General features: G+C 42.8%; 1 protein-coding gene across 1 annotated transcript in view; it reads right to left on the reverse strand.

Annotated features, from left to right (window-relative positions):
- The window catches only part of LOC144249260 (KN motif and ankyrin repeat domain-containing protein 4-like), a 66049-nt gene that overhangs the window by 12029 nt on the left and 27755 nt on the right, over nt 1-26265 (reverse strand). The window contains exon 2 of the mRNA XM_077791549.1: nt 14155-14379. Coding sequence (XP_077647675.1) covers nt 14155-14379 — 225 coding nt within the window. The remainder of the gene's footprint in view (nt 1-14154; nt 14380-26265) is intronic.

Genomic DNA, 26265 nt, shown 5'->3' on the forward strand with positions numbered 1-26265 from the left:
CTGATTTTCCTCATTTTAGAGTTCATATGCCCATTTCATGAGTCTTCATCTTCTAATTTTTATGGAGTCCACATAGTTAATGAAGTTCATACTACTGAGTTTCTCAGTGAAATTCATTGGTAAATAATTTTTCATTTCTTTATATTTCAGATGAGAGTTATTTGAGGATTCTAGATTCCTGGAGCCTAGCCATTGTGCAAGAACTAAAATTACTCTTCAAAAGGGAAAACAATACAATCTGGACAATATAGATACAATGTCGCCTGTACAGTCAAAAATGTCTAGGTTTGCAAAGGAACAGAAAAAAACCACCTGGGTCAAAAGAAATCAGCTAAGATGTACTGATGAGGAGATACCTCGGATGTTAGATTACAAGTTCGAAGATTATATATCAATTACTATTATGGAGAAATATAAGGACTTGTTGCAAATGCAGGTCCTGATGTTTTTTGACATGAGGGAAACAATGAAAAAGGACCTAAAGGAAATGCTAGTAAAAAGTGAGATATCTGAAACAAAAGATACAGAACACTGTAGTAGCAGGGAAGAGTGGCAGGAAGTGAAAGATTTAGCTTCACAAAAAACAGAGTTGAGTGAACAAGAAGAAAAAAATTCTAAATTCGCTGAGTGTACTGAAAACTTAACTTTTAGAAAAGAGGAAATAGACGAGCCGAGTTGTAAATGGGACAAAGTCAAGATGTCCACTAGCAGTCAAGGGAAGGAATTACCCCAGAATGAGCCTCAAAGTTACCAAGCCATTGGGGGGATGGCAGAAGCCTCAGATATGAAGGACGACACATGTAGAAATGGCAGTCACCACATACGACTGCCCGACAAAGAGAAGAGAAAGCATAGGGAGGGTGGAGCAGTAAAAGCAATGGAGAAAGAAAACCACCAGAGCCTCAGTAACAAAGAGAAGACCGTCAAAGCATCAAAAGAAGAAACTCTGATGGAGGAAGGAGCCGTGCTCACCCTGGCTGCAGACCCTCTGGCATCAGCCACCTTGGAAGTCAGTAAGCAGTGGGGCGACATCTTCAACATTTTGAGAGAAAATGGCTTTGGACCTGAGTTTCTGTGTGGGGTCCAATTAGCATTTAAATGTGATGGTGAGATGAAGAGATTTTCAGACCTGCATAGTTTACGACAATTTACCAGCCAAAAACCTGTCTTAGGAGAATTACTGAACCCTGTGCTCCGACAGAAGGAAAAACCAAATCTAGGAGGAGGATATGGGGTAAGCATATTAATGTATAAGGTTATGTCTAAAGCGTATGTAGGGTCTCGATGAGTTGCTTAGCCCTCGGCTTTTGCTGAGGCTGGCACTGAACTCACATCCTCTTGCCTCAGTCTCCTGAGCTACTAGGATTTTAGGCATGTGCCACTGTGCTTGGTTACAATGCAATAAACAGACATGTAAGTGGTTATTTAAAATATGTTCAGGGATAGGGATATAGAAGGACCAAGGTAGGCATAAAGACATCATGAAAATTTGTTGCCAGTACTAGTAAAGCAGGTATGAATTTTGGAATAATCATAGACAAACTTGCCTTGCTTGGGGATTAGGCCTTCACAAAGATGTCATTACTACAAGGCCCTGGGTTTGATCCTCAGCACCACAAAAAAGGAAGAAATGTTGAAGCGGTTATCCCAGTCCTTGTTCATTGTCAAAATGTTAGTCATAGTAAATTTAGAGAGTGAAGTGAAAATTTTAGTTCTGTAAGAGCCATACAACTTACAAAACTTTTCTTTTGACTTTCAGGGTAACGCTCTAGTAGATTCAAAACAGGAAGCTAGAGGAACAGCAAGTGATGGCTTCCATTCCTTATTCATCAAAGAGGTGAAAGTCTCTAGGCCAGAAGTGAGGAGCTTAGAGACCCCAGAGGAAGAGTTTTCAGAGTGGAAGGATAAAGGAATCCCTACCTTTGAGATGACAGGAAAAGACTCAGAGACCCACAAGGATGACATCTTTTGCATAAGGGCTGAAGAGGAAGAAGGGGCCTGTGACATAGAAGAGGAGGGACAAGAGGCTTTGCAGATGAAATTTGATACCTCTGGGGAAGAAGAGTGGTGGGAGTGTGAGTGATGGGAGGATGAGGAGGAGGGCGGATATTTCCCAATATTATGTGAGAAATGCCATGCTCCTAAGACAACTGTAAGGGTAATGGAGGGAGATTATGAAAAGATTATTACTTTCAATTGGGAATGAAATCTGAGGAGAAAGGAAGAAGGAGGGTTTTTTTACATGGAAGACTGTTCAAACACACACATCCAGAGTCGCAGACCTAATCCAGGAAACAAAGAAACTATAAAACTATGATCAGTATCTTCAGAGAGATGGAAGAAGAGATTGGAAAAATTTTTAAAAATGCCTTCCAGTTATCTTGGAAACTAACAATTCAATAGATGGTCTGAGAAGTAGAATAGACATCCTTGAAGAAAGACTTTGCAATCTAGATGATGAAATGGAAGAAATCTCTAATGATACCATACAGATGGCCAAGCAGATAATAAAGAAATGCTAAGGGAGAGGGAGGATAGATTCAAAAGTGCCAACATCTGTTTGATAGGAATCCCAGAAAAAGACAGTGAAGAGAAGTAAGCAGAGGACATACTTCAGGAAATAATTGAAGAAAATTTTCTAGACCTTCGGGATTCTAGTCTTGGGATAGTGAGTATTCACCGAATCCCCAGCGTGACTGACAAAAACAGACTCACTCCTAGGCACATGTTGGTGAAGATTTTGAATTGTAGTGATAAAGAGAAAATTCTAAAGGTTTTTAGAGAAAAAAAAAGAAATCTCCTACAGAGGCACAAGAATCTGACTGACAGCCGACTTCTCACTGGGCACCCTGGATGCAAGAAGTCAATGGAGCAACATCAAGCCTTCAGGAGACAGGCTTTCGCCCTAGAATCCTGTATCCAGCCAAACTGGCATTTGATTTCCATGGTAAAACAAAGATATTTTTTGGATATGGAAGAATTTAGGAAGTTCATTTCTTGTGTACCCACTTTGAAAGAATTATTGGAGAAAACAACCTAGGTGGCTGCAACTGTCGCTTTCATCACCCCAACATATATTAGAAAATTGACAAATACAACATCTCTGTCCAGAAGAGTGGGAGCTAACTCTTTATTTGGGGATGAGGGGAAAGGAGTGGTGTTACCTAGATGTTATGTAGGTTAAAGGGCATATTTTAAAAATGTAATGGTAGTCATCATAATTTGCCTAGGGAAGTTTCTGTATTACTGAGGGGGGGAGGAAGGAACAGATGGGAAATGTACAGGGTAAAGGTGGTAGGGTAAAGTAGAGAAGAAAAAATGCAAATGCTGAATGTATGGGGAAGGATATTTCATAATCTTATCATGTATCAGTGAATCTGCTTTTTCCATTTGAATATACTCATTTTGCTATTAAAAGTTTTACCCTTTCCAACATACTTTGTCCTTACTCTATGTGGTTGAATAGTTTTTGAATTTTACTGCCTAACTCCATACAGATGAACTCTCTTCCCTGTGTTTTCAATACTTGTGCTTTTATTTTTTGCAATACTGGTGGTTGAATCAGGATCTTGCCCAAGCAAGAAAAGCCTTCTACCATTGAGTTGCACCCCACTCCTGATGCAGATCTTAGAAAATGAGAAACCACAGAGGGTTACAGCCTTTGGTCTGGGAAGACAGTTGGGAAGATGGGCCCCTTAGTCAGAGTTGCTCCATTATTTTTCCACTCTCACAACTTTGCCTTGACAGCTTTACAGAATTCCCACACTTTTAAAGACTTCTTATGGGAAGTTTTTAAAACAACTTTCCCACATAATACTCAGTCTGCTTCTCATGGAATGAGTGTGACATTGTAACTAGATGTTTATGTTCCTATGGCCACTATAAGAAATTAATAAAATTGAAAGTAGAACTTGAATCTCAGGTTTGGGGACCAGAAATGCAGCATCACTATCATTTGACTGAAATCACTATTACAGGCTTCAGGGAGAATGTGTTCTTACTCTTCCAACTTTTGGTGGCTGCTGGCATCCCTTGGTTTTTGGTCAGGTGCCAAGTTACTGATGTTTGCCCTTACAACCCAAGGCTATTCTTTCCCAGAGGCAGGAACTCTGTCCCTCTCATAAGGATACTTGCAACTGCATTTAGGACCTATGCAGATGATCCAGGATCATCCTCTAATGTCCAAAAGACCACTTGGTCAAATTTGCAAAGTCCCTTTTGCCACATAGGTTGGATGTCCAGATAAGGATACTTGCAACTGCATTTAGGACCTATGCAGATGATCCAGGATCATCCTCTAATGTCCAAAAGACCACTTGGTCAAATTTGCAAAGTCCCTTTTGCCACATAGGTTGGATGTCCAGGGTCTCAAAATGGGGGCTGGATTACTCTCCCTCCAATACTATGGATTGAACTATAGGATTCTCTGCCCTGAGCTACATCTGTAGCTCTTTTTTTGTTTTAAAAGAGGGTCTTCTAAGTTGCTGAAACTGTCCTCAGTTTTTGAGCCTCCTGCCTCAGTCTCCCCAGTGGGTGTTTGGAAGAAGAGTATGGATTGGAGCCCTACAGGCTGTGGGAGGTGATAAAATATTGACAAAGCCACCCTTCACATATCTCTAATCATCCTGTGAAAGCTCAAGGGGTGGGTGGTTGTAGATTAAATAGCATCCCTCCTCCCACCTTTAAGTCCCTTGGAACTTCAATGTGACATTGAAAAGTGGTGTGATTCAGTTAATTGAGATGAGGTCATACTAGATTAATTGTCCTTAAGCCAATCACTGGTGTCCTTGAAAGATCCACAAGAGTATGTTTAGGTGAGGTAGCTTGGAGTGATAGCTCCACTAGCCCAGGGACACCCTGTATGCCCAGCAACCAGCAAAAGCTAAAGGGCGAGGAAGGATTCTTGTGTTACTCTGTGAGCATGATCTATAAGCAAGTACCCTGACCTCCCTTCAGGCTGAAGAGTCAGGCAACTTCTCTGTGAAGGTGTGGGGTGAATTGTGTGGAGACTCATGCTTCATGTTACCTTCAGAACTTAGCAAACTATGGGTTTAATTACCAAGCACCTCTTTAAAAAAAATGTATACACATTTTGTGGCTGGGGGAGTAACTTGATGGTAGAACATCTGCTTATCCTGCACACATGTAAATGGCTCCACCCTGGGACATAAGGTAAAAGCCAAACTTTCCTTTTCTCATCCATAATTTATTTGGGGGGGGTGAGTTACTGGGAATTGAACCTAGGGTTGCTTTACCACTGAGCGACACCCAGCACTTTTTACTTTTTATTTTGGACAGTCTCACTCACTAAATGCTTAGGGTCTTGCTAAGTCACTGAGGCCTGCCTGTGCTCCTCCTGCCTCAGCCTTCCAAGCTGCTGGGATTACAGGTGTGCACCCCTGAGCCCAGCCACACATAATTTTTGCTTACTGGCCTTGTAGACTAAAAAGCATGACCTTGAATGCCATTGCATATTATTTGTAAGCCAATCTGCTACTATTGAACCCGTGGGCTGTTTCTCCATTGGAGACAGCCTGGGGAGGACCCAGGAAGTGAGAAGGTGCTGTCAGCTGAGCCTTCCCTTCATGGTAAACACTGGGGTTCTTTTTAGACACACATCATTTCACCCTCACTAAAGTCTTCTGTGCCATTATCTGCCATGTTATAGGTGAGGAAATAAAAAATCATGCAAATAACTTGCCCAAATTTACAGAAGTAGATAGCAATATGAATTATCTAAAATTTCAAATGGTTCATCCTTTCCACACTTATTATATTTGCATTTCTCTACAATTCCTCTAAGTACTTATTATTTTATTTATTTTTGTTGTGCTAGGTATGGAATATAAGATTCTGCATTCAGGTAAGCACTATACCTCTGATCTAGCACAGTCATAGTTTTCTTTTCTTTTCTTTTTTTTTCTAAGATAGTGTCTCATTAAATTTCCTCTTTGCTAAAGAGGCTGGCCTCAAACTTGTAATCCTCCTGCCTCAGCATCCTGAGTTGGTGGGATTACAGGCATGTACCATGATGTCCAGAGCCACAGAGTTTTCATTTTGCCAATTTGAAACTCTGCCTGTTCAACATAACTTCCCTCCTACTCACCAGAATTTTCAACTTCGTGTTTCTTTTATATTATTATTATTATTTGCTTATTCAATTCTTTTTTTAAATTTTTTTATTAGATACACATGACATTACAATGATCTTGGCAATTCATACATGTAAATCATTGAGGAACTTTGTGTTTTTATTATTTGGACTATTCTAGATACCCCATGTGAGTGGGATCATAGAATATTAGTTTTCTTGTGACTGACATTTCACTTCCATAATATCCCTGAGACTCATCCGTGTTGTAGCTGGTGTTAGCATCTCCTTGAAATAGGCTGTGGAATATTCCATTGTACAGATGTACTGCATCTTCATTCATCCATCCATAGATGGGCTTTTCTGTTTCCACATCTTGGCTATGGTGAATAATGTGGCCATCATTATGAGTGTGTAAAAATCCCTTTGGGGTCCTGCTCTGGATATATACCTAGAAGTAGAGTTGTTGGGTCATATGATTATTCAGATTTTAGTTTTACTTTTCTGTTTGTTTGTTTATTTTGTTTTTTGATGAATTTCCTTGTTTTCCATAGTAGCTGTATCATTTTATATTGTTGACTGCATCTGGGTTTTTATTTTGACACAGGGTCTTGATAAGTTGCTGAAGGACTTCCTAAATTTCCCAGGCTGGCCTCCAACTTGAGAGCCTCCAGACTCACTGGAACTGCAGGCATGCACAACTATGCCTGGCTTAAAGAAGATTTTGAGGCATAATTTTTTCCTTCTCCTTCGTGGAGGTTCACATGCTGCTGCTGGAGCCCCCTGAGGCTCTAGCTTCTGGCTCAGTCTGCAACCAGGCCTGGCCACCTGGCCTGCTCATGTCATTTGCAACCAGCACCACTGCTGCACCCGTGCACACACCTTGACTTCACATGCGCCCCACAAGTTGGGGCCAGCAGGACTGGGGTACAGGGCCTGTGCATTCCTGTGCCTGGAGAAAGCTGCTTCAACCTCCTTCTCTTTCATCCTTTCCTAAGGAGGCTAACTTAGTGGGCCTCCAACAGTCACCTCCATCAAAGCAAGCAAGTTTCATATGAAAGCAGGTTCTGGTTGGAAAGCCCACTGCTCTACCAAATAAAAAGACCTGAATATCTGCCTCCAAGTAATCTGCATGCATCTTCTTTGGATAGAGCATTATAAGAGGGGAATCTCACTGCTGATCACATTTTCTCTCCACAACATTTTTACTTCCTTCCTTCCTTCCTCCCTTCTCTCTCTCTCTCTCTCTCTCTTAGTGCTGGGATTAGATCTGGGCCTCATACATGCAGGCAGATACTCTACCTCTGAGATACACTCCCAGACCTGCTGATTGAATTACTAGCTGCTAATGGGATCCTCCAGTGTTTACAAAGCTTGATGCAAATTTAGACTCCTTGGACTTAAAACTCTTATAAAACAAGTGTAAAACAGACAGACTCAACACTGAACCACAAAGGAAGCTATGAGGGAATGAAATCAAAAGCATTAATATAATCTTATCCACGATGGAATTTAGTAACTGCTCACAGGGTGATTATTCCTAACCACTGCAGAACAGGCACTTTTGAATTTTGCACACCTTTTTGAGTTAAAGTCAATAGAAACCTTCCTTCCCCCAGTGTCAACAGAGCTACAGGTATTGGCAGTGGGGAGACAGTGACCTAGATGGGGCTGACAGCAAGTTCTTTTCTCCACCTCTCCATGAACACGTGGACTGAATCTATTGAAATATTTTGGGCTTTGCTAGCAAATTGTTGAGAAATTAACATGCAATTACCTGATGCAAAACTCCTAAGTCTTCCAGCAAAATGTACTAGGTCCCTTAAGATGAAGGGGGTTGGGATCTGCCTCAACAAATCCTCTTCTTTATTCCTACACTCTATCTCCAGGAACAAGTGGAGACCTCTGGGCTGGGTGCAGTGGTGCATGCCTGTAGTTTGAGCAGCTAAGAGGCTGAGGCAGGAGGATTTCGAGTTCTAAGCCAGCCTCAGTGGTTTCATGAGGCCCTTATAACTTAGTGAGACCCTGTTTCTGAAGGAAATATTTAAAAAAGGACTGGGTGTGTTGCTCAGTGGTTAAGCCTCTCTGGGTTCAACACTGCAGTAAAAAAAAAAAAAAAAAGGGGGGGGGGGAAGGCAGGTGCACCAGGGGCAGAATACTAATGAGTTTCAATTGTAATCTGTTTGTAATCTAAATCCAAATTTGGATCTGGCTGCCCTTCAGTAGGTCTCTCCAGACTAAGAATAGACTCTGCTGGAAAGAAAGGCAAATGTTATATTCTGTTATTCTAGAATTTGTGTTCTAATTCATGAAATTTGAATTTTAAAAGGTGTATATATTTAAAAGACAGTTAAAGCAAGTTTCAAAATTAAGTTCAGGCTAGGGGTGAAGCCATGGGCACTCTATCCCTGAGCTACATCTCCAGCCCTTTGTATTTGTGGACAAGGTCTCCCTGAATTGTTCAGGCTGGGTTCTAACTTGCAGTCCTCGAGCCTCAACTTCCCCTGAGTAGTTGGCATTGCAGGTTTGTGCTACAAGGCAAGAGAGATTTCTAAAGACACTAAACAATTTCTCCCATCATTCATTCCATGTCCCCCCACCACCACCCCAACCACCCCCCCACCACCACTCCCCCTCACCACCCCCCCACCACCCCCACCACCACCCCCAGCACCACCACCACTCTGGACTAGCAGTTCTGAGTGAACTATGTCCTGCAGAGGTTTCTCAAGTGACTTGTGTAGTACAGGGGGGTTTAATCCTCCATACCAAGCAAGAAGAAAATGGAGAACAATAAAAAAAATAAATAAAAACCCTCCTTCTTTTCTAGTGCATTAAGCTGACATGACAGAGGGTTTGGTTTGCTTGGTTGGTTTCCTGTTCTTGGGGGTTAACCTCAGGGGTGCTCTACCACTGAACTGACATCTCCAGTCCTTTTTATTTTGAGGCAGGATCTCACTAAGTATTTGAGGCTGGCCTCAAACTTGCCATCCTTCTGAGTGTTCAGTCTCTGCGATGCAGGACTACACTGCCATACCTGGCTAGTAATGACAGTTTTGCAGCCACCTACTAATTATAATTTTCATTCAGTCCTGTCTGAGAGTGCCTTAGAAGAATTTCTAGAACAATGTTCAATAATATTTGTAATGTCAGGCATTATCTTACACCTGATATTATCAGAAATGCTGCACTTTAGCATTAAACTCATCCTGCCTTGGATTTAGAGAATTATTTCCTGTGGGCTAGCCAGTGCCACCTGTTGATCTTCAAGGGTATCACACTCACCAGAGATGGCCTTTTGGAATTCATAAGGATAATTTGTCATTTAAAATATTTTGTTATTTAATAATATGTTGTTGTGAACAGAATGTGTTTACTCAAAATTCATGTGTTGAAGGTCTAATATGGTCATATTTGGAGGCTGGGTTTGGGAGGTAATTAGGTTTAGATCAGGTCATGAGTGTGGACCCTCATGATGTGATTAGAGTCCTTAGAAGAGGAAGAGAAGACACACTGAAGAAAGCCCAGGGGAGCCCGAGGTGGGAAGGCATTTGTGTATGTGCAGGGCAGATGTGAGTGCCCCACGCCCAACTTTTTTTGTTGCTTGTTTTACTTTAAAATGTTTTCATATCTAATTACAAGTAAAATTGGTCTGTAGTTGTGTTTATTAGGTTCCCAGAGGAGTGACATGTTGATTTTGTAAAATGCATTCAGATAGTTCCTTTATTGCTGCATTGTTTTGAATAGTTTAAATGCAGCAAAATATCGATTCTTTGGCTATTTAAAGAGTTGCATGTGAAATGACATCAGACTAGAGTTTTTGAGAAGAATTTTAACATTTTCTTTCATATTCTTTAGGCTTTATATTTTTTCTAATCTAATTTTATTAATACACATGTTTATAGAAGATCCTGCATGCATGGGCCTTCAAATTTATTAAAGTAATACATAACAGTCTCAAGTCTATTTATTTATATTTCCTCTACATATGAAGAAATTTTCCCTTTATTATTTCTAATCTTGTGTTTTTGCTCTCTCCTTTTTCTTGTTCTCCCCCTTATTTCTTAGGCTATTACCAATCCTTATCTTGTTCAGTGATGCAGATTTTATATTTACAAATTAAATTTTCATATTTTCTTAATCATTAACTTCTGACCTATAACACTATTGCCTTCTTTCATATACTCTTGGGGAGATTTATTTCCTTATTTAATTTTTACTACGGGGGATTGATTGAACCCAGAGGCACTTAAGCCCTGAAGAATATCCCCAGCCCTTTTTTTAAAAAAAATTGAGACAGGGTGTTGCTAAATTGCTTAGGGTCTCACTCAGTTACTGAGACTGGCCTCCACTGTCGATCCTCTTGCCTTAGCCTCTGGAGTAACTGGAATTACAGGCATTCACCACCAAGCATGGCTCATAATTTATTGTGTGTTTTTTTGTTTGTTTGTTTTGGTACTGGGGATAGAATTTGGGGTGCTAGATCACTACATTTATAGCCTTTTTAAATATTTTATTTAGAGACAGGCTTCCTTAGGGCCTTCCTAAGTTGCTGAGGCTGACCTTGGAATCATAACCCTTGGTCCTCAGAGTTCTTATTCGATGGGATTACAGATATGCACCACTTCCTCCAGCTTTTCTTTTTTTAACTTCTTCAAATAGGTGAATTTTCTTTTCTTTTGGGGGTTGGGGGTTTGGGTGGGGATTGTTGTTTTTTTTCCCACTTTTGTTATTTTCTAGTGGCAGTTAGTGACTTTCTTTTGGGTAGCAGCTATGGGCTCAACTGCATCATCTGTTGACCTTCTCGGACAGCATGCCCACTGGAGATGACCTTTTGAAACCTGACTACTTTTCAAGGTATTTTGGAACCTATGTTCAAAAGACTAGAGAATCCTGAGCAAGATGGGAACATGCAGATACTGGGCATGGAGACATCAAGGAGGCAGAAGACACCATATGGGAAATTCTTAGAGGAGGGGAAAAGGAGCCTCACAGTCTAGCAGGAGGGAGTGACCAGTTTTGCGTGGTGGGTGTTAGGAAGTGGGGAAGCTGGGCCAGAACACAATGGAGTGTGAATCCAAGGCTGGAGTTCAGAGAACTTCTGTAGGCAGCGGGGAGCTATTGATGGGTCTATTGAGGGCAGGATGCCATGAGCTGAGAGAGGTTCAGCAGACACATCGGATAACTGGGCAGAGGGCACTCCTGCCAGGTCAGTTCTCAAAGTCAGGGTGCGCTGGAACTCAGGAGCACTTTGGAAGAGTCCTAGGTACAGATGTCCTTGGGATGAAAGTATTTAGAGAGGCTCTGGGTCCCTAAGGGAAAGGAGGGAAGAGAAGAAAAGAGAATGAAAACTTTTCAATGGGTAGGAGGAGAGAGGATCTGAGATGGAGCCCTGGGGGAGGAGAGCCAGGGAGAGCAGCATGGCAGAAGCCCAGGACAGAGTAGCACTAAGCTCAGGAAGTCACTGCATTAGCACTGCACATGGTGGAGGAGTGACAAAACAGAGGAAGAGAGAATGGGAGAGACTGTTCCCAGTAGAGAGCTCCCTCATTCCTGACACTAAACCTGCGAAGGTGTGTTAAGGAGCAAAATGGAAGCAATGATGGAAAGTAGAAAGAAGGGGTCCTTATTATTGTTGGGTGGTCAGACTTTTCCTTATCTGGCTGGATAGCACAAACTTGTTGAAAATATTGACCAGTGCTTTCTTTCTTTCTTTTTTTTTTTTTTTTTTTTTTTTTTTGGTGGTGCTGGGGATTGAACCCAGGTGGTGCTGGGGATTGAACCCAGTGCTAAGCAAGCACTGTACCAACTGAGCTATAGCCCCAGCCCCTGGGGCTTTCTTTTTGATAATTAATTTTGTCAAAGAGAAGTCAAGTAGATGAAAAAAATCAAAGTCAAGGAGTATTTCCTTCATGTTAGAGATTTGTTTCAAGTTTCCTATAAATAGAAGTCTCTCTAAAGGTATTGGGAATTTGATTTATAAAGATTGTGGATATGTTGAACTTTTCCATGCAAGTGAGCTCTAACAAATGCCTTGTGGGCTCTCAATAAATGTTATCCACCCCACCTTTTACTCCAAGTACTTTCTAGGTAAATCAGGCTCAGTGTTCCACCCTAGGGAGGTAGGTTATTCCTGATTAGAAGGAGATCAAGTCTGCTCCTGGGGGCCAGACATGTCTGCTTCTCTTGCAGAACCAGACTATGTGCTTGCCAACCTGGCTTGACCTTTCCAGGCACGTTAGGATTTACCTCTGCTAAGCCTGCTCACATCTTTTCTCCTTTGTTTTTTTGGTACCAGGGATTGAACCCACCATTCTCCTGTCACCCATTTCTGATGCCTCTCCACCATTTAGTATGTCACCCCATCTTGGCATGCCCCAGTTCCTGATTCCTTTCCTGCAGGGCTTTGTCTTCATCCCCACCCAAATTGCTCTATACCCAGTGTCTCATAAGAACCTTCCAACTGACCCCTTTGCTTCCAGTCTTCCTCTGTGATCATCGGAAGAAGTAAATCTGATCAAATGGCCCCATTATTCAGAAATTTTTCATTGCTCCCACTGCCCAAAGCAATTTGCTTTTTTTTTTCTCCCCTGTACTGGGCTTGAGCTCAAGGCTACTCTACCTCTAAGCTACACTTCCTGTAGTTTCAGATGATTCATCTCCAAACCTTGGGGTTCACTTATTTAATTGTTGATTCATTTGCTGATATCCAGTAGTCTCTCTGAAAGGTGCAGAATATTCACCTGGAAGCTAGAGACAAGCTGCTTCCATAGGACAACATCCAGGATGATGGAAGAGCTCCATGTTGGGCTCAGGAATTCAAGGGTGGTGGGTTCCACCAGCCATGTGATCTTGGTTACCTTACGCCATGCACCTTTCCCTTTGGGACCTCAGTTTTCTGTACCAAAATGCCAGCAGCTATATCAACCTCAGAGGGTCATAGGGGGTTTAAATGATTTTGGCACAGGTTATTTATCATCATCATCATCATCATCATCGTCGTCATCATCAATGTCTTCACCTTACAGCGATCTTTATTTAAGAAGCCTGGGTCTAGCCAGGCTGCTTCATAGGCTGGCTTGGTAGAATGGGCCAGTTTGCAGAGTTGATCAATATCAGAGAGATATTTACAGTTTCACAAATAGAGATTATTCTGTAAAGTTTGCTCCTTCATCCAGTTGCCCAGAGCTGTGGGTTTCCCAGCCATCTGGCTCCAAGCACTGTATTGCCTCATTAAATCTACAACAGCCTTGTGAGGTTGATTTTTTTCTTGCTATCACCATATGGTGTTATAGTTAAAGCTTCATCCTAGAGTTTCATAAACTGACTTCTAAACCACTCACATATAATTGAATCAAGCCTTTATTGAAGCATACTGGTGACGACTGACCAGAACATAAAGCTGTTTCCCTGTTCAGCCCGAACAATTACAAGAGCACTCCTTATAAGCCTGAAAACCACAAAAGGGATGTTCAAGGTCCAGCCTATGCAAGCAATCCATGTTAAAGAAGGGGGAGAGTGCAGTCAAGTGGCAGGAAGCCTAACCCATCACAATTAACCCAATCACTCCAGTTACAGAAACAGAGCCCGGTTAACCTAGGTAGTTCCTCATTAGGTAGTTCTGTGTTCTTAAAGTTTTCTATAGCAAAAGGAAAAGAACATCTGTATCAAAATGGCAGCAGCTATATCAACCTCAGAGGGTCATTGTGGGGTCTAAATGATTTTGGCGCATGTTATTTATCATCATCATCATCATCATTGTCATCATCAATGTCCTCACCTTACAGCGATCTCCCCCATGGCTCAACATGTATCAGTGCTGGGTGCAAGGTACTGTGGAGATAGAGACTAAGATGACAGTCCCTGCCAACAACTGTATAATCCTTGAGAAGGAGAGATTCACAAAGGTCCCAGTTATGACCCTTCTACTTGGCATGGTTGTTTTACAGAATGGAGTCACAAAGCAAAATGGAGTCACATTTGCTTTTACTATCACAGTGGTTCATTGGATTCTGCTGGCCATCGAAGTACTTTTCAGGACCAGAAGTTCAACACCAACCCACTTGTGAACTGTCCATAAGTCTCGTCTTATCAGTCAGACTGCTGTACCAAGCTGGGTGGGTCAGGAGCAGGCACACCAGGTTGGCATTGCCATGGTGACAGGCCAGCATGAGAGCCCACAATCCTTCGTGGTCCTGCAGTTTGAAGTCTGCCTGGCAGCTCAGTAGTGCTTGGACCATGTCCTCCTGGTCATGGGTGACCCCCAGCATCTGGGCGGTCTGGCCTCCCTACACACGGGACAATGGGGATATGGTGAGACTGCTGCAGGTGCTGGGGTGCTCAGCAGGGACTCCTCAAGAAAGTGACCATTCCTTCCAACGTGGCTTTCCTTCTCTGTCTGGCAGAATTCTCCTTCCCCAGGGTGCTGGTAAGGTACTCCATCTGCTCTAAAGGCTTTCCAACCTGCCACCACCACACAGGTGGGGTACATCACACTGGGCATCACAGCTTGTCAGTCTCTCCTGTTCTCAAGGATGTTGGCAGGGACTCTCATCTTTGTCTCTGTCTCCACAGGACCTAGGACCCAGCAATGATATATGTGGAGCCATGGGGGAGATGAAGGTTGAGTGCTTCAGAGGCCTGCCTTCCTATCACCTCCCTGGCCCAGCCTTCCCCAGGAAGCCTTGGTCTGCTCCATGCCTCTGGTCTTTTTAGATTAATGATACCCAGAAGCCTTTGTTTCAAGAAGATCTCATGTCCCTGTGGCTATTTCTAATCTGTAGCTGTTGACATCCCTGTGATCACGGGTGGACACAGCAAGAGAATCAGAATGAGAGTCCCATCTCCAGCTCTGCCAGCCACCAACATGGGACCCTGGCTGCCTCGATGCCTTCCCTGAATCCTAACTTTGTTTACAAATGAATGGCCTTTCTGTGTGTATCTCACAGGACTTTTGTGGGAATCACATAAGATAAAGAATGTAAATAGAGTAATGTGTGCTGGTAATTTTTCTGATTAAAAATGAACAATAACTTATTTCCCTTAGATTTCCTTGTACATACTATTTAAAAATTTTGTATTTGTTCTTTTTAGTTTCTCATGACACTAGAGCATATTTTGACATATTATACATATAAGGAGTGTGCCTTTCCATTCTTGTGGTTGTACATGACGGGGAGTTACACTGGTTGTGTATTCATATGTGAAGGAAGGAAAGTTATGTCGGATTCATTTTACTCTTTCCCATTCCCATCTTCCTTGTATACACTATTTACATGTCGATATTTTCCTATAGTCCTCTTACAAGAATTTATTATATATATGTATTTTAATATTTTATTTTTTAGATATTGGTGGACACAATATCTTTATTTTATTTCTATGGGGTGCTGAGGGTTGAACTCAGTGCCTCACACATGCTAGGTGAGCGCTCTACTACTGAGCCACAATCCCAGCCTGAATAGATTATATTTTGTCCCTGTGGTTCTCCTGAGTTCCAGGCAGGTCAGTGCTTTCTCTTAGATGGGATACTGGGCTTTGTAAGATGGCAAAGACTGTGTTTTCCTTCCTTTCAGATTTCTTGTGGCTCTGAACGCCATGTCTAAAACATGCTGAGGATGAGTTTGCTGCTGTGCTGGCTGATTACAACTACAACCTGCAGTGCCTGTGCATTCTGCTGCCCTGTTCAGTGCCCTGGGGCTTTGAAGAAAGAAAGGGGGCTTGGAATCAGAAAAATCCAGGCTCTGCCACTTAGGACCCACATGAAGGTGTGCAAGCTATCCTCCATACCTCTCCCTGATCAGGGAAGACAGGAATGATGAGCATTCTTGGTCTGGACGACTTATGGTGAGAATGGGGTCCTCAGCAAGCCCGGGGCAGGTGTTACCTGTCAGGGTCTTCATGTGGGTTGGAGATGGTGTATGGTAATTGCCCTGTTTGTGGTGTGCGTTACTACATGTCCTGGTCCCCTACTTCTCTGAAACCCAGTCACATCTTTCCAGAGAAGCCTGTATTCATTTTTGGTGTGTTTTACTTAGCCTCAAGGTAATTCTCCACATATTTAGGTGTTTATTTTCACTTGAGAATCCATGAGCCTTAAGCTGCTTTCTTGACAACACCAACCTCCCAGAGACACTGGCAAATGTTGTTCCTTTGGTCACCTCACCTTAAAGCTGAATAACCTAGCAGATTTGGTTTCTATTTGCCCTACTCACCTGCAATGCCCCTCCTGCTGTGGGTTGCTGGATTCTAATAAGAAAGTCATCCTCAGTCCCTGCCTGGTGTAGGTCAGAACCCTTAGTTGCATAAGCAAAGGTGTGGAAAGATTGGAGGTGCTGGAGAGTAGACATGGGATACTCCTGTGAGGCTGATGAGAGGATAAAACTGCTTCCAGGTCCCCCTGGATCACCATGTCTGGAAGCTCCTGTGTCCACAAGACCCAGAGAAAACAGAGCATCCCTCAGCAGGATCCAGCTGCCCCCTCAGCTGGGACACAAGGAGACACTGGGAGGCCGCATTGCAGTTTTCCAAACATCTCCTTTTCTTATACTATTGTTTTTCAAACTTTCTAAGCAAATGAAAATTTTTGCACCAGATTTCCCCTCCAATTTTAGGGTTTATTTATACTTATCTATTAAAGTGAACCAGAATAGTGAGACTATGTGTAGAGGGAGTAGAGCGATTTTGATCCAGGGTCTTACTCAGTGGACTAAGTTGCTTAGGTCCTCACTGCGTTGCTGAGGCCACACTTGAAGTTGCAATCCTCATGCCTCTGCCTCCCAAATCACTAGAATTACAGATGTGGGCCACCGCAACTGGCCAAACTACTCTTTTTGTTCTATTCAGGCCTTAAAGTGGTTGGAGAAGGCTCATCCACTTTATGGAAGGCAATAGAAGTCCACTGCTTTAAAGGATAATCTCAACCAAAAACACCCTCTAAGTTGACACATAAATTAACTCTCTCACAACATCATGGAACCTTGAATGGACCCCCTTAGGAATGGCCTTTGCTTAGGTAAACATGGACGTCTTCTATATTCTTATATTCAACCCCATTCAATCCCTGCCCCTCTAGTATGCACAGCTGTAAGGCAGCCCTGATCACTGCTTCTACCTCCCCAGAAGCCCAGAGCAGATAGCTGGAGACCTGGCCTCTGCCATCCCTCCACCCAGGGATCCTGTATACACTTAGATACTAATCAGGTGGTTTGTCAGGCACTTGGGGCAATGTCCAAACACAGCATAGTTGAGGGGCCCTCCATGATTTCATTTCCATGGAAGTCTCTAGCAGTAGGTTAACTCTTGTCTCAAAAAACACAACCCAGGACAAGCTGAGCTCTCTCACCATTAGCCTTTGTGAGCACTATCTCTGAGCACTGAGGGCAGTTCTCCTGGCATAGCATGGACCACCATCATCAGTGTCATTGGGAGACATGTACATGTATGTTCTACTTTGGAACAACTGGAACAGGACCTCTAGAGTGGAACCCAGAAATCTGTGTTCTGATGATCACTTAAGTTTGAGTACATTAAGCCCCCATTGCCCTTTCTGCTTCCATGCTGTGGCCATTCACAATTGCCAGGTTCTTTTTTGATTAATACAAGTGGACATCAATTTTAGAAGCAGATAGGAACACAGGTAAACCCTAGTCATGGTCTTCCTAGATGAGCTATGTCACACTGAAGAGCAAGTATCACATTGAGTCGGCAACGATATCAACATTTATTAGAAGGAGAAACAACATACAGCCCCCACCTTTCCAGAAATCCCAGCAAGCTAATCACTCTGTTTGTTTGAGGCAGGTGGTTTTTGATTTTTGATTTCGAGTACTGGGCATTGAACCTAGGGGTTCTATATGCTAAGCAATATCTCTACCACTAAACTACACCCCAAGCCTTTTTTTTTGAGATGGGGTGTCACTAAGTTGTTTAGGTTGACCTTGAACTTGTGATCCTCTTGATTCAGCTTCCAAGTAGCTGGAGCCTGTGCCACCACACCTGGCAGGACAGTGATTCATAGCCTCTGCTATGCATTAAAATTACCTGGGGATATTTTAAATTCCCATGCCCAGGCTGCAACCCAGACTACTCAAATGGGAACTAGAGAGGAAGAGATGAAGAATTTTTGTTTTGTTTTCTCTGAAGCTCCTCAGAGGATCTCAAGTGCAGCCAGAGTTGGAAATAACTGTTTTAGATGCTCCCATAAACATTTGGCTTAAAGGCTTCAGTCCCAGGCAATTACAATAATATTTTCTATCCAATCAGGTACTGGGAGGGGGGCCTTTGGGAGAAGACAAGCAGAACTGAGGGTGCCAGTTCAAGCATCTTCACAGGGTAGAGTCGAGTCCAGACAGGGGCCACAAATCCCCACAAACTTCTCCAAGGACCTCCAGCTGTCATCGCCAGCTGCAGCCATAGACGCTTCATATGGCCACGCGGGGGCGCAGGAGAGGCCCTGCGATTCTGGGTCCCTGGAATCTAACCTTCCAGCTGGAGAACAAAAGTGCTTTTAGCTGAGTCCTCAATGGGAACTGGAAAGGAGGGGAGAGGGAGGGCAGCACACCCCTGCAATAAATGTACACGGAGAGGAGAAAGGAATGGCCCCGGAGCCCGGAGTAATGAGGGGCTTCTCGACCGCCCCTGCTGCTTGGCATCCCGATGTTGGTGACCCTCGCACTCCTCCCACCCCCGCACCCACAGCCAGGTCATTAACGGACCATACAGGAAGGTGGATATGATCTTCATACTTGTGGGGTTCCATTGCCTTCCAGTCTCCATTTTTCCTTTAGCCATTCGGATCCATTTGTCTGGCCCTTGACATGGAGCACCTGGATACAAATGTGAGGCTTCAGGGCTTGGGCATGGATTTCAGCCCTCAGGTGTCCCCATCCCTTCTCTTCTCTTGTCCCCTTTCAAGAATTGAAAGAACTTTTTTATTTTATTATGTATTTAAAGCACTGAGTGCAAAGATAGGTGCACTGAGAAGGAGGAGGAGGGAGCGAAGGATGAGGAGGAGCAGAGGAGGAGAGGGAGAAAGAGAAGTAGACTGGGGATGCAGCTCATTGATAAAGTGCCCCAGGGTTAGATCCCCAATATTAACAATTGAACAATAATTAAAACTGATCTTTAAAATCCAGAGACTCCTTTGGGGCACAGTAGGGCATGGCTGTAGTCCCTGAGACTCTGGAGGTTGAGACAGGAGAATCACAAGTTCAAAGCTAGTCTCAGTAACAGCCAGGCACAAAGCAGCTCTGTAAGACCCTGTCTCTAAAATGCAAAATAGGGCTGGGGACTTAGCTCAGAGGCCCAGTGCCCCTGAGTTCAATCCCCAGTACCACCATCACCACCCCAATAGAAAACCCCAAAATAGAGACTCAATTCCGGGTTTGGTAGCCCAGGCCTATAACCTTCACATCTTGGGAGGCTGAGGAGGTAGGCCCACAACTTCTAGGCCAGCCTCAGCAACTTAGTGTGGCCATGAATAACTTAGCAAAAGACCCTGTCTCAGAATAAAAAGGCCTGGGGATGTAGCTCAGTGGTAAAGTTTCCCTGGGTTCAATTCCCAGTGCTCCCCTCTAAAAAACTAAAAAGACATAGGAGGTACAACACAATTTTTTCATGCCTTAAGTAATGTATTACAGGTTGACTATGTGTCAATTTCAAGAGATACAAAACGGAATAAGACCCATTTCCTGGGCTCAGCTTGCTGAATCATCTGGGGAGGCAGATGGGAAACAGGGATTGCAGGAGAGGAAGACAATGCTAGTCCTACAAAGAAGTAGGGCTAGGGAGCATGCCTATGGAGCAAGGGTCAGGGAAGTCACCTGCAGAGGCTGCAGAGCAGTAGGAGTTAACCAGGTGGCCAGAGAAGTGATGGGAATGTACTTCCACATGGTGTCCCTGGAAAACAGCAGCATCGGAGAAGAGCAGTTTCCACAAACCACCCAAAGTCATATGTGCCTCCAGCATGAGATGTGAGAAGTGGGTCCTCATGAGGAGCCTGCAGTTCATCCTGGCAGCATGACGGGGTCACTGAGGTGTCTTCATGTGGGGAGTTTTAGTCAGATTTGCCCTTTAAAGCAATGAAGGTTTGGCCTCCATAGCATTGTTTTGTGGTTGTTGTTTTCGGATGATTATTTGTTTACTGATTGATTTTGGTGCTGGGAATTAAACCCAGGGTCTTGGGCATGATAGACAAGCCTTCTACCACTCTACCACTGATCTACACCCTCAGCTCTTGTGGTATCATTTTTTTTTTTCTCAGAGCGTGATCCAAAAGCAGTTCCCATTCGAATCCTGGATAGGGGCAGGTGCATATTTAAGATATCAGAATCTCCCCCAGTGTGATGGCACACACCTGTAATTCCAGCAACTCAGGAAGCTGAGGCAGGAGGATTGCCAGTTCAAGGCCAGGATCAGAAATTTATAGGGACCTTGTCTCAAACTAAATAAACTAAAAGGGGGCTGCAACTCAGTGGTAGAGTTCCCTAGTTTAATCCCCAGTACCAAAGAGTAGAATCTGCATTTTAACCTACTTCCTCAGGAGATTCTTCATTGACACACACAAACACCAAATTACAAAGAACCTCAGATTTAGCAACTGGAAAAGCAGAGGAAACCCTGCCTCTAATAATTGAAGAACCTGAAGTCTACAGAAAATGTCACATCATCCTGACCAGAAGATGGCACAGATTTAACATTTACCTGATTTCATGTGTAGCTATAAAGATGGAAATCTTGTTCAAAAGACATTGCCTGATCTCCCTGCCTAAATCCAGAAGAGGATCCCCCAGAAATTGTGATGACAGAGAAGAAACTGGAAAGACTGTGGGGGTCTGGGTGGGGTGTGCTGGGGATTCAACTCAGGTCTACCTGAGTGCTAAACACATATCCTGCCCCTGAGCTGCACCCCAGCCCCAGAAAGACTCTTTCATAACAGGTGGGAACAGCCATTCATCTCCACAGAAGGCTCTTTTTTTTTTTTATTTTTTTTTTATTTTTTAGTTTTCAGTGGACCCAACATCTTTTTATTTTTATGTTTATTTTTACATGGTGCTGAGGATCGAACCCTGTGCATACCAGGCAAGGGCGCTACCGCTTAAGCCACACCTCCAGCCCACTGTTTGTAGCTTTTTTTTTTTTTTTTTTTTAAGAGAGAGTGAGAGAGGGGAGAGAGAGAGAGAGAGAGAGAGAGAGAGAGAGAGAGAGAGAGAGAGAGAGAACTTTTTTTTTTAATATTTATTTTTTAGTTCTCGGCGGACACAACATCTTTGTTGGTATGTGGTGCTGAGGATCGAACCCGGGCTGCACGCATGCCAGGCGAGCACGCTACCGCTGAGCCACATCTCCAGCCCCATAAGAAGGCTCTTGTTTAGAGAAAAATTACCTCATAAGAACCTGTCCTCTAGGCTGGAATAGTACCAAGCCCCCAAAGGAAATCTCTGATCTTGTTCTATTTGGGCTGCAGAGTCTGGGTGAGAAGAGGTGGGTCTCCATAGAATTTCTGGCCTCCAGCCCTGGAAAAAGAAGAGGCTTCTAGACCCAAGACAAGTGCAGATGGCTCCACAGGGTCCCCAGTGATCCACCCCACCAGTTTTTCCTAGTTCCTATTTGAGTCCTGGCATCCATAGGGCTGCAAGCAGAGCCACCACCTTGGCACCAATGCTGAGGAAGAGGTAAGTAGTTGTGGGTGTGCAGCAGCCGTATCTGTGCAAAATGCTTGTTCCTCTACACTCAGCACCCTCTTTTTTTGTTATTGTTGTTATTTGTTTGTTTTTTTGTGTGTGTGGAGCTAGGGATCAAACCCATGGCCTTGTTCATGTGAGGCAAGCACTGACCAGCTGAGCTATATCCCCAGCCCTTTTTGTTTTGTTGGTTTGTTTATTTGGTACTGGGGATTGAAGCCAGGGCACTTAAGCAATGAGCTACATCACAGCCCTTTTCTTTATATTTTATTTTGAGACAGGGCCTAGATAAATTGCTAAATTCCTGAGATTGGCCTTCAACTCATAATCCTCATACTTTAGGCTTCTGAACTGCTGGGATTACAGGTATGGACCACTGCACCTGGCTCAGAGCCCACTGATGAATTCCAAAAAGTCTTATCCAGATTTCCCTCCCATGTTCCCTCTCCCTATCCCACTAAGAATCAGCCTCCTTATATCAAAGAAAACATTCCACATTTGGTTTCTTGGGATTGGCTAACTTCACTTAGCACTATCTTCTCTAACTCTTATCCATTTACATGCAAATGCCATGATTTTATTCTCTTTTATTGCTGAGTAATATTCCATTGTGTATATATGCCACATGTATTTTTATCCATTCATCTATTAAAGGTCATCTAGGTTGGTTCCACAATTCAACTATTGTAAATTGTGCTGCTGTAAACATTGATGTGGCTGTGTCCCTGTAGTATGCTGTTTTCAGGTCTTTTGAGTATAGACCAAGGAGAGGGATTGTTGAGTCATATGGTGGTTTTATTCCATGTTTTCCAAGGAATCTCCATAGTGCTTTCCATATTGGCTGCAACAATTTGCAGTCCCACCAGGAGTGTATGAGTGTACCTTTTCCCCCACATCCTTATTGTTGTTTGTATGCATAATAGCTATCATTTTGACTGGATGAGATGAAATCTTAGAGTGGATTTGATTTGCATTTCTCTAATTGTTAGTGATGATGAACATTTTTTCAGGTGATTGTTGATTGCACATATCTTCTAAGAAGTGTCTCTTCAGGTCCTTGGCCCATTTATTGATTGATTTTTGCTGTCTAGCTTTTTGAGTTCTTTATATGCCTTTGTGATTAGTGCTCTATCTTATGTGTGAGGGGACATGATTTGATTCGAAGATGTAGGCTCTGTATTCATGTCACAGATTCTTTTTTTTTTTTTTGCTGAGAAGAAACCTTTTAGTTTGAGTGAATCCCATTTATTGACTCTTGATTTTAATTCTTGTGCCATAGGACTCTTATTAATGAAGTTTAGGCCTAATACCACATGATGGAGATTAGGGCTTACTTTTTCTTCTATTAGACATAGTGTCTCTGGTAGTATTCTTATATTCTCGATCTTTTATGAGTTGAATTTTGTGCATGGTGAGAGATAGGGGTTTAATTTCATTTTGTTGCATATGGATTTTCAGTTTTCTCAGCACCATTTGTAGAAGATCCTATCTTTCCCCCAATACATGTTCTTGGTACGTTTGTCTAATGTAAGTGTAGTTTTGTGGGGTAGTTTCTGTGTCCTCTATTCTGTACCATTGAGATATATATCCCCAGCCCTTTTTGTTTTGTTTATTTATTTGGTACTGGGGATTGAAGCCAGGGGCATTGGTCTATGAGTCTATTTTGGTGCCAATACCATGCTGTTCTTGTTATATTGCTCTGCACTATCATTTAAGGTCTTGGAGAGTGATGCCACCTGCTTCACTCTGGGGATGGAGGCCTCTTTGCCTGTGTACTTGATGAAAATGGCAGAAATCAGTGGATTGGGGCTTATGTAGTGGATGATGTGCAGAAATTTCCAACTTATTTTTTTCTGTTAACACATGATTGAAATCATATAAACAAAAATCATACATCCAAAATAAAATAAAACGTCCTGTTCTTGGGGCTAGAGTTGTGGCTCAATGGTAGAGAGCTTACCTAGCATGTGTGAGGGCCTAGGTTCAACCTCAGCTCCACATATAAATAAAGGTATTGTGTGTAATTACAACTAAAAATAAATTAGTATTAAAAATAAATAAAATGTACTGTTCTTTGGTGAAGACACTATGTAAGCTAGAAGTGGCCACAACATCCAGTTTATGACTCAGTTCTCGAACTCACAGTTCACTTCATGCTATAAATCTTTTGAGGGATTTTAATCCTAAATCTTGGCTAAACTCTTCAGGTTTAACCTGTTGGCCTCAAAAATCCTGAGCAGTGGTTTACCTCTGTGTGTGTGTGTGTGTGTGTGTGTGTGTTTATTACTACAATAATCAGTTATGTGCTTTCCTTGAAATTAAAGTGAGAGGCACTGCTCCGTGAAATGCTAGGCATAAAATCCCAGGCAACTCTGCTACAGACAACAGCACAAGAACCATGCCAGCACAAACAGACATTTCCATGTGAGAAGCAAATCAAATGTCATTTCCTGCAGCCAAAGATCTTTATGCCAAAAATTCAGTTGTGGGCTGGGGATGTAACTCAGCACTAGAGCACTTACTTGTCTAGCTTACGTGAGGCCCAGGGTTAAATTTCCAGTCCTGCAAAAATTTTACATTAAAGTTTAAAAGGGTTAGTGTATGGTGCAGTGGCAGAGTGTTTGTCTATCAGGCCATGAGGTCCTGGATTCAATGCTCAGCAGTATAACAAAAGAAAAACAAAACAAAACAAAAAAGAACAGATAAATAATTGGAGTTTGTATGTCGACAGACAATTGAGGTTGTTTTGTGTGCTTGTTTGGGTGCTAGTGATGGAACCAGGAGCATCTTCACCTATGCTACATGAGGTTTTTACCACTGAGCACCAGTCATAGTGGGTAGATTTGTTTTGTTTTAGAGAATGGATCCGAATAAGTTGGTTAAGGCCTAGCTAAATTGCTGAGGGTGGCTTTGAACTCATGATCTTCTTGCCTCAGCCTCCCCAGTTGCTGAGACCACAGGCAGCCTCTGCCACCTCATCAGAGAGTTTTATGGGGTTTTTTTTGTAGGAGGCTGGGGATACCAGGGATTGAACTCAGCGGCACTCGACCTCTAAGCCACATCCCTAGCCCTATTTTGTATTTTATTTAGACACTGGGTCTCACTGAGTTGCTTAGGGCCTCACTTTTGCTGGGCTGCCTTTTAACTTGGGATCCTACTGCCTCAGCCTCCCAGCTGCTAGGATTAAAGGCATGCAGCCCCAAGACCAGTCCAGTCTTATATTTTTGATACTTTAATTTTGACCTGAATAATTTTGATTCTTTCCTATTGAGATGTAAAACAAAACTGTGAATGCAATTGCACTGATTAAATTTCATGAGTATTGTAAATGTTCTCAAATGCAGTTAATTTTAAAATATTGTCTTACCATTAAAAAGTAACAAGTTGGGGCTGGCATTGTGCTTCAATTGTAGAGTACTTGCCTAGCATGTGTGGGGCACTGGGATCCATTCTCAACACCACATATAAATAAATAAAATAAAGATCCATACCAACTAAAAATAAAAGAAGTAACAACTCTTCATCTTCCAAGACTCCATAATGGTTTCCATGAATGTCCCAGCTGATGGTCTTTTGTTTCTTTTCTTCTTCTTTTTTTTTTTTTTTTTTTTTGGTGGTACTGGGGATGGAACTCAAGGTGCTTTACCACTGAGTTCCATACCCAAAGGTGCTTAAACACTGAGCAACATCCCCAGTCCTTTTTATTTTGAGATAGGGTGTCATTAAATGGCTTGGAGCCTTGCTAAATTGCTGAGACTGGCCTTGAACTTGCAATCCTCCTGCCTCAGCTTCCTAAACCTTACTGGGATGATAGGTGTGCACCTCCATGCCCTGCTCAGGCTGATGGTTTTAAGATTATCAATAAGCCAGTGTGTAACATACACTTGTAATCCCAGTGTAACAGTGGTCCATTGATGGTTTGGTTACAGCCTTGCTGCTCTGCCATTGCAACTGATTTTTATTGATTGATTTATTTTTAAATGGATATACATATTTTCTTTCTCTTCCTGCTTCTCACTAATCACATCATCCTCCCTATTCTCAGGGAAAACAGGATTCCTGGACAGTTTTCTGTCCCTGAACACACACCCAACACAGGAACAAAGTAATCCTGACTTTGGGGATGGCACCAGAAGATCTCAGAAACTACTGTGTCCCAGATTTTAGTGGATTACAATTCGAGACACAAGACTTGGAATGTAGACTTTGAATCACCTCTTTTCTTTTTTTAATCTTTTTTTCAGTTGTAGATGGGCACTGTGACATCAGGCAAGGCGGGCAGTGACTAAAGTTGGCAGATTTAAAAAAGCCGCTGAATGAGGCTTTATTCAAGATATCACTCCCAGGTGGAACTCATCAGACCCACAGAGTGGACAGGAGAAGGGTCTGAGGAGAAACCACTTGGGAGCTTGACCAGACTGGACTTTTATGAGGCTTACAGCAGGAAGGGAAGGGCTTGGGACAGGAAAAGGTGTTTTTACTGTCCCTTGT

The sequence above is a fragment of the Urocitellus parryii genome, chromosome 11 (assembly GCF_045843805.1).
Source record: "Urocitellus parryii isolate mUroPar1 chromosome 11, mUroPar1.hap1, whole genome shotgun sequence".
Lineage (NCBI taxonomy): Eukaryota > Metazoa > Chordata > Mammalia > Rodentia > Sciuridae > Urocitellus > Urocitellus parryii.